The sequence below is a fragment of the Hylaeus anthracinus genome, unplaced genomic scaffold, assembly GCF_026225885.1.
Source record: "Hylaeus anthracinus isolate JK02 unplaced genomic scaffold, UHH_iyHylAnth1.0_haploid 11978, whole genome shotgun sequence".
Classification (NCBI taxonomy): Eukaryota; Metazoa; Arthropoda; class Insecta; order Hymenoptera; family Colletidae; genus Hylaeus; species Hylaeus anthracinus.
In genome coordinates, this window is record NW_026534326.1 from 1,880,012 (window position 1) to 1,891,804 (window position 11,793).

Consider the following 11,793-nt stretch of genomic DNA (forward strand, 5'->3'; position numbering starts at 1 on the left):
AGGTCAGGATTAATTTTCATGTGGCCCTTAACAATTTTTGAAAATTGTAAATGATGTATGAAGAAAGTTATGACGTCACGAGTGCGTCTGGTGGGGGGCCGACTGACTGCGCTGGGCCTGTGGCTACCGCGCAGGCGCCATAATGGCGGCCGCTCTAGTGTGAACGCTTTCAGATTGTCCATATACTCAAAGGTGAACGTGCACTACGTTCAGTCTCGGTCGTAAGCGTGCGCGTGACAATGTTCGTAAACATGTGGGACACGGAGGCTCTCAGGACTTGGAAACTCGTTTATCTTGGATTAACTCGCAAGACTTCCTTATCTCCAGGTACGAGGTACTACAATTATTTACCGACTCTCTTAATTAGCGTATACGAAATATCGAAACGATCGAAAATCAATTTAAACTAACGGGAATATTCGATGACAATATTAACTTGAACGACGAAGCTCCACTTTGAATTACTTTTACATCTTTGTATATTTCGTTTAATTATTTAAATCATTAATTAAATATTATCGGACTTGAATCGCCCAACTTCGCAAACATATTGCCTTTGTTTATAACTTGTCCATTTAAACTTTGTCGAGATAATTAATTATTCAATTTCGTAAATTGGCTATCGAACAACCATTGCATAACATAACCTAAGACACGCGTCCTGTGCGTTACGTTACCGCGAGCATGTTCGCACACAGTCCTTACCTTTGCAGTAAATGTCCTTGTCAGGACCTTCGCAGCAGTTGATGGAATCTAATCTCTTGGTGCAGTTGGCACATTTAAAACATTCCTTGTGCCATTGCTGCGTGGGACACAAAGGGACACGTGTTAGTCACCGAAAAGTTCTTGGAATCGGGGTAAACAAATGTTATGTTACACATAGTTATTCCCGTTTAGAAATTGCGAGTGTCGTCAGAAATTTTCAATGAAAAATCTATTAATTAACCAATGCTGGTGATCGTTTCGCGTTATTTCAAGTATCGGGCTCTTGTTTCAAAGTAAAACCAGAAAAAGAAAGAAAAATAAAAACAGCGCGGCGAACATGGTTGCTACCGTACAAAATTCATTTCAAATTAAAGACTGTTTCTAAATAGCCCGGTAGATAAAGTGTCAACGGAAGCTAGGCTCGTTTTAATCTGCGCAACTATCGGTGTAAGTGTCATGGCCGCCTTTATTTCTCGCTGTGAACTCTAGAGGGCAGAGCAAACGCTCGACGCGTCCGCCATGACAGTTTCGACTCTAATGAAAATTTGCCCCTTGACAAAGTTCTTCGTACTTAATCGAGGACCGTTAAAAAGAAATAAACGGAAACATTCGACAGACAAGAACAGATGGATAAAATACGACGAAAAATGAAACAACGAGGGAGGGGGTGATGGATGGTGGGGTAGTGGCGGTGGTGGTTGTGGTGGGGCGGGGGGGATGCACAATTGAAAAAAAAGTAAAGATACGTCTTGGATTGCAAAAAGATACCTCGACAATATATCTCGCGATCGGGACCATCGCAATGAAGCGTCGAGTCCAGAGACCGTTGACAGACTTTGCACTTGTAGCATGACTTATGGTAAGCCTAATCACAAGAAGCAGGAATAACCATGATGTGCCCGGCGACAGGCGAATTTTCATGGGGCTAACGAGTCGCAGGGAGGGAGGAGGGTCCGGGAGGGGGCCGTGGGGGGGGGGGGGATTCCTTGGTGCCGCGACGAGCAATTCGTAGTTCGTCCGAACCGATATCGGAGAAAACTGGTACAGTCTCGACGAAGGGGGTAGAGGGGGAGTATATTGGCTAATATACAGGGTGTCCCAAAAATGTTGTAACTAATTGAGGGAGGTGGTTCGGACGGTGATTTGAAACAACTTTTTCCTTAACGAAATTGCTGTACGAGGCTTCGTTACGGAGATATTAACGGAAAACCCCGGACCAATTAGAGCGCGCGTATACCGTTGGAGCGCCCGCAGTAGGCGTGGCTACGCGCTAGGCGACCGCGCTCCGCCGGCATACTCGCGCTCTGATTGGTCGAGCTTTATCCGTTAATATCTCCGTAACGAAGCCTCGTACAACATTTTCGCTAAGGAAAAAGTTGTTTCAAATCACTTCCCGGACCACCTCTTTCAATGACCTCCACCATTTTTGGGACACCCTGTATATATAATATACCGTATATATACGATTACAAAATACGACAATTTTTGAAAATAAACTAATAACATTTTCCGATAAACATTGATTAATCTTGGAAAATTAATATAAATATAATATATCGCATAAATTGGATATATGCTCGATACCATTTGTGTTTAATTGAAAAGCAAAATACCAAAGCCTCTTTCAGAAAATTGTGTAAATAAATCAAGTGATAATTATTCGAAATAGTAATTGAAATTTTAACCAAGAGATCAACAAGTTGTTCGTTTGGACGTGTACCAGCCTACCATTTTCGTTCGCGTATTGTGCTAGGGAACCAAGTACTATTTTTCCAAAAATAATTATTTAGGAACGTATGGCAGTTGTTAGTTTATTTTTAAAAGTTTTCGTATTTTGTAATCGTATATATACAGTATATTATATGTATATTTGTTGCGAGGTTTGCGTGACGAGAAAAATTGTTCTTTTGAAAAGTAACGAACGATCGTCTATAACAAAATGGTCGAAAAAGTTTTAATTTTCGTGTAACGATAGATGTTTAAAAATTGAAAAAGACACGTGAAATTGTCGTTCTCCTTGTTATCGATAAATAAGAAAATTGTAAACAATTTATTCTTTTAAAAAATAACAAATAATCATTTTAAAAATTTAATTAAATTTAAAAATTGTTATTTAATGTTTTTTTTTTTTTAATTGTATTTTTTTAAGAAGGATTTGAGTTTGTTAAGTAGCCACAAGTAGGAACTAGCTTGACCCATTGTACAGGCCTAAAATAACTCGAGCTCATTGTTCCCTTCGTGTGGAAGTTGGCTCACTGCACAGACAGTGGAACACTCAATCAATGTTAAGATACAGTGTAGCAATTGTAATTCGGTCAGTTAACTCTCTGTGACGTACAAGCTACGCGTGATGTTTACTATAGTCTGTTCCTGGTAGCGAATTTTAATCCCAAACATGTATGCACAGAAAATAGAATAGAATATAAAGATATAGTATAAGAAGGTATTTTAACAAGTCACATACAATATAGTAATGCATAACAAATTTCAAACTATAGTTAAACATTGTATAATGTAAAAATTGTTTACCTATAAATGTATTGCAAAGTGATGCTAAAAAGTATATTTTATTCTTCGAAAAGAAAATTGTAGAATAAAATCAAACATTGTACAATTATAAGTGGGGATAGAGAATAGCTCACTTGGTAGAGCGAGTGACTGACAGTCCTCGGGTCGCGGGTTCGAATCTCCGCCGACTTATGTGTTTTTATAATTTGTAAATTTCTATTTCTTGAAGCTTTATATGTTAAAATATCATCTCGTATTTAATTTTCACTAATTTCGTTATTCCATGTCAATTGTATGTTGATGTTAATGTGTTTGAGGTTAGATTTCTTTATCGGCAAGTGGTACTGAAGGGTCGTAAAGGTTCTATAAGCCCTACAAAAGGCAATAAAAGGATTTAATAAATCCTCCAAGGGACACCAAAAGTTCTACTACCCTCACGCTTGAAAATACACGATTCCACTTTGAGCTATTCCTGTCGATAGCACTTGAACGCGTCTCAACTTCAATGAAACTAGCGTACAACGCTCAATTCAATCTCTCATCGATAGGATGACGGATAATCGGTAGTCCGCGAGGTCCAATTAGGGTTCAGGCGGTTCCGCGTCTCGCTCCAAGTTATTTTCCAACGTAAAACTGGTAGCGAGCAGCCAGTTGGTGGTCTGCCAACCGTCGACGTAAGTCGAGAAAAGTTTTTGGGCCGCCACCAACTGCAACAAGCTACCAAAGACTCGTACTCCGGTTTCTCCACCGCTCTCACGTTTCTTTTTTCCCCTCATTGTTGTGAAATTATCCGTGTTTCGTCATACGATAAGATTACGGTGGCTGATCGCGATTCTGGCACCGCGTCAGCTGGTCAATTTTAGCTACGGATCGTTCGACGCCATCTTGGAATTCGCGGACCAACCGTAACCGATACCCGTGGACTCCATTTGCGAGGAAAACTTTTCGCTCAAATAACGAAATCGCGTGTTGAGAAGGGACTCTCTAACGGAATTAATTAAATGGACACTTTGGATTGAGATCCGTCTAAAAATTTCTTTTTAATTTTTTATTTTGCTTTTCGTTATGAATTCATTGTACGAAACTAAGCGAGCGTCGGATTTCGAGACAAATTTTGGAGTAAACAAGTCGTTTCGAAAACTATTTTAAATATAACAAATGCTACGATAATACGTCCCAGTAAAATATTGCTTCGAGTAAAATAATTTATACAGGGTGTCCCAAAAATGGTGGAGGTCATTGAAAGTGGTGGTTCGGGAGGTGATTTGAAACAACTTTTTCCTTAGCGAAAATATTGTCCGTGGCTTCGTTAAGGAGATATTAATAGAAAACCCCGACCAATCAGAGCGCGAGTATGCCGATGGAGCGCCCCCTGATTGGTTGAGCTTTATCCGTTAATATCTCCTCAACGAAGCCACGGACAATATTTTCGCTAAGGAAAAAGTTGTTTCAAATCACCTCCCGAATCACCTCTTTCAATGTGTTACAACATTTTTCGGAAACCCTGTATACACAGAGTAGAGGTGATTTGAAGCAACTTTTTCCTTAGCGAAAATATTGTCCGTGGCTTCGTTGAGGAGATATTAACAAAAAACTCCAACCAATCAGAGCGCGAGTATGCCGATGGAGTGCCAGCAGTGGGCGTGGCTACGCGCTAGGTGGCCGCGCTAATACGCTACCACGAGCGCTCCATCGGTATACTCGCGCTCTGATTGGTCCGAGCTTTTCCGTTAATATTTCCTAAACGAAGGCTCGTACAACATTTTCGCTAAGGAAAAAGTTGTTTCAAATCACCTTCCGAATCACCCCCCCCCCCCCCTCAAAGAGTTATAACATTTTTGGGACACCCTGTATTTAATTTTTGCGAGACCCTGTATTTAATTTTTAGGGAATCAGAAAGTCTCCAGAAAAATAACGGTGGACTTTCTATTTCCTCGTAATTCTTGCATTAACTTCGATTCTCGGAGAATAAGATTGGGATAAAAAAAGAAAAAAATTGATTTCGTGGCGTTGCTCGACACCACGTCGCGGCACCAAGGTGACGATTAGAGTCCTACATCTACGGTGGTGGCGGTTCTATCGGGGTAGAAACTCACCCTTCCGCGCGCCAACATCTGCTCAGCGGCGTAGACGTATCCTCCGCACCGGGGGCATCCCTCTCCTTCGGGCGCCTTTGCAATGGCGCGTGGCTCCATCACGGCGTTCGATCCTCGCGCGAGCTCCCTAAAAACGTGACCCGTTGTAGCGATCAGATTCTCACACCCGTCGAAATCAGCGGTGGTTCCCAACTGGCGTGCTCCAATGACCACTCCCACCCCCCGTAAAAGAAATAAAAAAAACACGAGCAGTACACCTTAAATCTTACAATTATTCTTAGAAATCGTTGCCAAAATTGAATGCAAACGAGGTGGTCGATTGTTCGAGGGCGTTGGAGTGGGGGTTGGGAACCACCAGGGTGAAGCAAAAATAGTAGAAAAAAACACCACCACAAAAAAGAAACAGAAGAAAGGGAATCGAGCAGCGAAAGCAGCACGGAGGAACTTGGAATTCGTTTCGAGGAGGAAGATACAAAAATTTACGTGAGTTATCCAAGGTTCTAAGAAATTTTTGTATCTTTGCTTGCGATATCAGCGTGTAGTTTGCGCCACCGGTTCGCGCGCTGAGAGAGTCGGGAGCTCCGGAGTCGGACGGAGTCCGTGAAAGCACGTCGAACGGATTGGAAGTTCCGGGCGCCGTCCCGCCGCTCGCAGTTTCGGCAACGCAAGGTACAAAAGTATTACCAGAAACCCGTCACAGAATAACAAATGTTTGGTTAGGGTGTTAGGCACATGTTAGCAGTCGGTTAGTATCCCTTTTCCCGTTTGCAACCACGCAAGTGGCTTCCGCCGAGCCCCGAGAGGAGAGCCAAGAAGCGGATCGTGTGTTCACAATAAATAAATAATACACTTTACTCGGAAAAAAAAGAGAGAAGAAAAAAGAAAGTAAAAGTGAGGACAAAGAGCGAGGCAGAGGGTTACGGAGGAGAGGGGAGGAGGTGCGATTGAGGGGCGGGAAAGAGGGGTAGAAAGACGAGAGAGAAAAGAAAGTTCGTCTGAGGAGGAGAGAGAGAATCGCAGCTGAGTTTGAACCGAGGTGCCTTGCTGAAGCTTCGTCTACGGTTTTTATCTCTACGGCCGTGCGTGATCTCTGTAAGCCAAGCGTGTGCTGGAGATGGGCGAAACTCTTGTCTAAATAACATTCTTGAATAACCAGTAAAACGTACAACGACGAATAGAACATTTTTAGTCGACAGGGGAATGTTTTAAATCCCGAGTAGAAAATTTCAAGCGGTTAATCGACCTTCAGGCGAATGAAAAAATTGTCGAATAATCTTCGAAGGATATCGAATAACGAATAAAAAGTTTCGAATAATAAATGGACCTTTCCGAATTACATATAGGGGATATCGAATAATGAATTGGGCTTTTCAAATGGGATATAGGCAATTTGAAATAACGAATTGTGATTCTTAAATAACAAATACAAAAATTCGAATAACGAATATAGGTCGTTGAATAACGAATAGAAAATTGCAAATAACGAGTCGATCCTTTTTAAATAACAGTTAAAAAATTTCGAATAATCAATTGACCTTCGCGAATGACATGTGCATAATTTTGAATAACGAATAAATGTACGAATAACGAATAAAAAATTGCAAATAAGTATGCGATCCTTCATAAATAACAGTTAACAAATTTTGAATAATCAATTGACCTTCGCGAATGACAAATGGATAATTTCGAATAACGAATAAATGTACGAATAACGAATAGAAAATTGCAAATAACGAGTCGACCGTTTTTAAATAACAGTTAAAAAATTTCGAATAATAAATTAACCTTCTCGAATGACATGTGCATAATTTCGAATAACGAATAAATGTACGAATAATGAATAGAAAATTGCAAATAACGAGTCAGCCCTTCCTAAATAACAGTTAAAAAATTTCAAATAATCAATTGACCTTCTCGAATGACAAATGGATAATTTCGAATAACGAATAAATGTACGAATAACGAATACAAAATTGCAAATAACGAGTCGGCCCTTCTTAAATAACAGTTAAAAAATTTCAAATAATTAATTGACCTTCTCGAATGACATGTGCATAATTTCGAATAACGAATAAATGTACGAATAACGAATAAAAAATTGCAAATAAGTTTGCGATCCTTCATAAATAACAGTTAAAAAATTTCGAATAATCAATTGACCTTCGCGAATGACAAATGGATAATTTCGAATAACGAATAAATGTACGAATAACGAATAAAAAATTGCAAATAAGGAATCGACCCTTCCTAAATGACAGTCAGGAAATTCGAACTAATAAACAAAACCTCTCGAACGAGTCCACGGATCACGATTAAATAACTTTTTATTCGTTATTCGAACATGTTGTATTTCACAAACGACGATCCCGAAGTCTCGTCTTTTTCACGTAATCGCCAGCGTCCCGCGTTAATTCGATGTACACGTCTACCTATCACGGTCCGTAAATAAATTCACCGAATAAACGAACGGATAAGATATTTGTTTTCGCAGAATTTCGCCCATCTCTGGTGCGGCTACGGAAGCACCCACAGAGTTATCGTGTTAGCAAGGTTACGGGGTTACTTGTATTGAAAAAAAGGTACGAGAGGCCGTGCAGGTGTGCGGAATCGATATAAAAGAAAAAAAAAAGAAAAAAAAAAGTCGTCGAGATAGAGACAGCGGTAGACAAGAGATAGACAAAGATAGTACCAAAAAGAAACAAAAATAAATAAGCGTTGTTTCTTGTTTCATCACGCGTAGACTGAGGCAGAAAAAGAGAAAAAGGCAGAGATAGAGAAAGAGAGAGAGAGAGCGAATGAAGAAGAATTTAGTGTGAAAAGAGAGATAGAGAGAGTTAGATAGAGTAGAGAGAGTAGAGAGAGAGAGAGAGAGAGGCGGAATCTGACTCAGGTGCTCACCATTTATTTTTTGGTTACTCGGTATTTCCCTTTATCACGAGGGATGCGTGCAGGCTCGTGATAAAGCGACAACATATATTGTTCAATGGACCTCTGGTTGGCTCGCACTCGGCGGGGCTGGCGGGGGTAGCAGGGTGTTTCTTTGTTTTGTTTTTCCACTTTCGTGTACTTTCTTTCGTTTCTTTCTTAAAAAAAAATTACAAGGGGCTCCAGGGGGAGTGGGGGGGGCGGGTGGAGAGGGGCTAAAGGAGGCCGGGGGTTGGCAGGTATCGTTCCCAGGGGACACGTCACCGTTAACCACTCCGTAGCGTGAATCGCGTCGTTCCGATTGCCTTTTTATACATTCTCCGAAACAATTAATCGAACACGCACACTTTCGATTAAAATCCAACCAGTCACCACGTATATTACCGTGCGATTCATCCCGATCGGTCGATTCGTTTCGAAACAAGAAGCGATACAAAATTTTTCAGTTTTTTCAAAAAAAAAAAGGGGGGGGGGGGTAAAAGTGAGAAATTCCAAAATTTGTTTACAATGGTACCACCATCGAAACATTCTCTACAAGATGCAACAGCTTTCATCCCGATCAGTCGATTCGTTACAGAATAAGAAGCGATACAAAATTTTTCAGTTTTTCAAACAAAAAAAAAAAAAATTAGTAAAAAGTGAGAAATTCCAAAATTTGTTTACAATGGTACCACTACCGTGACATTCTCTACAAGATGCAACAGGTTTCATCCCGATGGGTCCATTCGTTTCGAAATAAAAAGCGATACAAAAATTTTCAGTTTTTCCAAAAAAAAAAAAAACGGGTAAAAATGAGAAATTCCAAAATTTGTTTACAATGGGACCACCATCGAAACATTCTCTACAAGATGCAAGTGGTTTCATCCCGATCGGTCAATTCGTTACAGAATAAGAAGCGATACAAAATTTTTCAGTTTTTTCAAAAAAAAAAAAAAAGGGGGTAAAAGTGAGAAATTCCAAAATTTGTTTACAATGGTACCACCACCGTGACATTCTCTACAAGATGCAATAGGTTTCATCCCGATCGGTCAAGCCATGTGGACGCAGTCGACTAACATACACAAAACACACACACACACACACACACACAAAATTAAATATACACGTCGAATTGAGTAACCTCCTCCTTTTCGAAGTCGGTTAAAAATCGTTTCCAGTCTTCTATACTTTCACGCGACGGAGGGTCGACACCGTGTGTGTGCGCGTTGGTGGCGTGGGGTGGGGGTGGAAGGGGGGGTGAGGGGGCGTGTCAGAGAGACTCTTTCACGTTCTTTTTCGTTCTTATCATCCCCGTGAACCATTCCCGGCCGACGTTCTTCGCTTAATCCGTCGACGCCGTGCTTTATTTTTTCCCCCAAAGGGAACGATCTGGTCGCACGTTTCCCTTCTTTTTTGTCGCGTTTCAACGCACTACGTACAATCTAAGCGGGATGGCGGGAGGATGGGAGGGACGGTGGGGTGGGGTGTGCGGGGCGGTGTGCATGTGTACAGACGGGTCAAAAATGTTATCGACGTACGTCGCGTAATCGGGCCCGTCGTGGGGCCAACGCGGCTCATCTGTACCACGCGTAATTTTTGTCTTCTACAATGAAAAGAAACGAAAACGGTAACTCGGACGAAAGACGCGAACCTCTCGACCACCCGATAACGCGAGAACATTTTTGTCCAGCCGGTACGCGTTCGCGATTGTTACTCTATCGCGAGCGACATGAGAAGAGAGAATCCTTTATTTTTTTTTTTTTTTTTCGTCGATAAGGAACAACAAAGAAATCTTTCTGTTTTTGTTTTTTTTTTCCATTCCCTTTTTTTTCGTCTTTTAATGGCACTTATTACAGATGGTACAAATGATTCTATAAACTAGCATAATGTATGTGGTAAATCGCATAAAAGAAACGAGAAAGTGTAATGTATACATACATATATATATACACACACACACACAACACACACACGCACACACATGTATATATATACATATATATATACATATATGTATAGCGTACGTGTAGAAATGGCCGCTCTAACGGAAACGAAAAGACACACGGTGAGTCGTGTGACCAAATCAAAACGGAACCAAAGATAATGTAGAGAGAGAAAAATATATATATATATATATATATATATGTGTGTATAAAGAAGTAGAAGTAGAAGAAACGGAGAAGAACGAAAAAAAAAAAAAAGAAGAAAAGAATTGTAACGGGAGAAGTTAAAACGTGGGGTTGACGAAAGAATAGTCGACTAGATTAAAAACACAGTTAATTATAATTATTATATACGGTCGTCGTCGTCGTTGTCGTGGTCGTCGTATATTATCATCACCAATTCACCATATAACCATCACCATGTATCATCGCTGTCGGCGCCGATGAACGACGGAAACTTCGGAACGGGGCGAAGAGCGACGGACGAACGGAGGAGAAACAAAGGGGAGGACCCGAAGTGGGCGGAGTGGGAGGACGGCGGACGCGACGCGCGCGTTAAAGACACGAAAGACGCAACGAACAGAACAAAAGACAATTAATAGTCGAGGGCGACGGGGGTAGAAACGAAATGCTGTGGCTCTGCTCGTGAACGGTTACGGTCTAGTCTAAAAGGGTGAGTGGGTGGGGGAGGGGGGGGGGGGGGAAAAACGAAAATTCAAGAATAACGTGAAATTATTGTTATTAATATTTCAATTGAAATTAAAATTTTCAGAAAAATTCAAATTAAGAAATCGGTAAAAGGGAAGAGGGGTGGGGGCGGTGGGCGTGGCGTGGGCGTGGCGTGGCGGTACACGTATACGCAGACGCGTGCTCCTTCGGTTGATCGTTCCTTCCGATTCGATTCGTCCACGGGTCTCGTGTTACCGTGCGCAAGAAGAGTGTGATTCGTGCTGGCTCGTTGCTCGCTCGATGGTACGTGTTTCTGTTTGTTGCTTTCTTTCTTTCTCTTTTTATTTTTTTTTTTTTCGAGGGCTCAACGACGCGTATGGTTTTCACGGGTGAGGCGATTACGAACGACTCGGAGAGAGTAAAGAGATAGAGAGACAGAGTGAGAGTGAGAGAGAGAGAGAGAGATAAAGAGAGCAAGAGATTACATTGTTCCATTTTTTTTTTGTTTTTTTTTTTGTTGTTGTTTCATTTTCTTTTTTCGGTCGAGGGAACGCGTAGACAGATAGGGGTGGTTGGGGAGGGGTGGTTGGACGACGACAGGTGCACTCACTCGCTACTCTTCAAGTGCTCGCCCTGATCCATGGACAGGCAACCAGCGCCACCGCCGAAGCCGTATCCTTTAGGGCCGAACTTGCGACCGTGGCACACTTTGCAAAAAAGCTCGCCCTCGTGCTCGCTGCAGTTTGTCGAGTCGAGCAGTTTGCCGCAAAGACCTGCAACCATACACACACACGAAGCGTGTTTTTTTTTTTTCCACTCTCTCGCGGTTTAGCCACCACCTCTTTTCTTATTTCAATTCTTAGAAATCCAAACGCGATATTCGTGCTTGCAGAGCCGGTCGTGCACGAGTCATTGTACGCGGTCGTCATATGGAATCGTCGTGCAAAGTCGTCATGTGCAATTATTAT

The 11,793-nt window shown here is 41.5% G+C and overlaps 1 protein-coding gene across 2 annotated transcripts in view; it reads right to left on the reverse strand.

Annotated features, from left to right (window-relative positions):
- The window catches only part of LOC128896688 (muscle LIM protein Mlp84B-like), a 22,968-nt gene that overhangs the window by 5,163 nt on the left and 6,012 nt on the right, over positions 1-11,793 (reverse strand). For both annotated transcript variants that reach the window (XM_054160094.1, XM_054160095.1), the window contains exons 3-5: positions 11,436-11,598; positions 5,310-5,436; positions 706-802 (exon numbers count right to left, since the gene is read on the reverse strand). In XM_054160094.1, the coding sequence (XP_054016069.1) occupies positions 706-802; positions 5,310-5,436; positions 11,436-11,598 (387 nt within the window). The remainder of the gene's footprint in view (positions 1-705; positions 803-5,309; positions 5,437-11,435; positions 11,599-11,793) is intronic.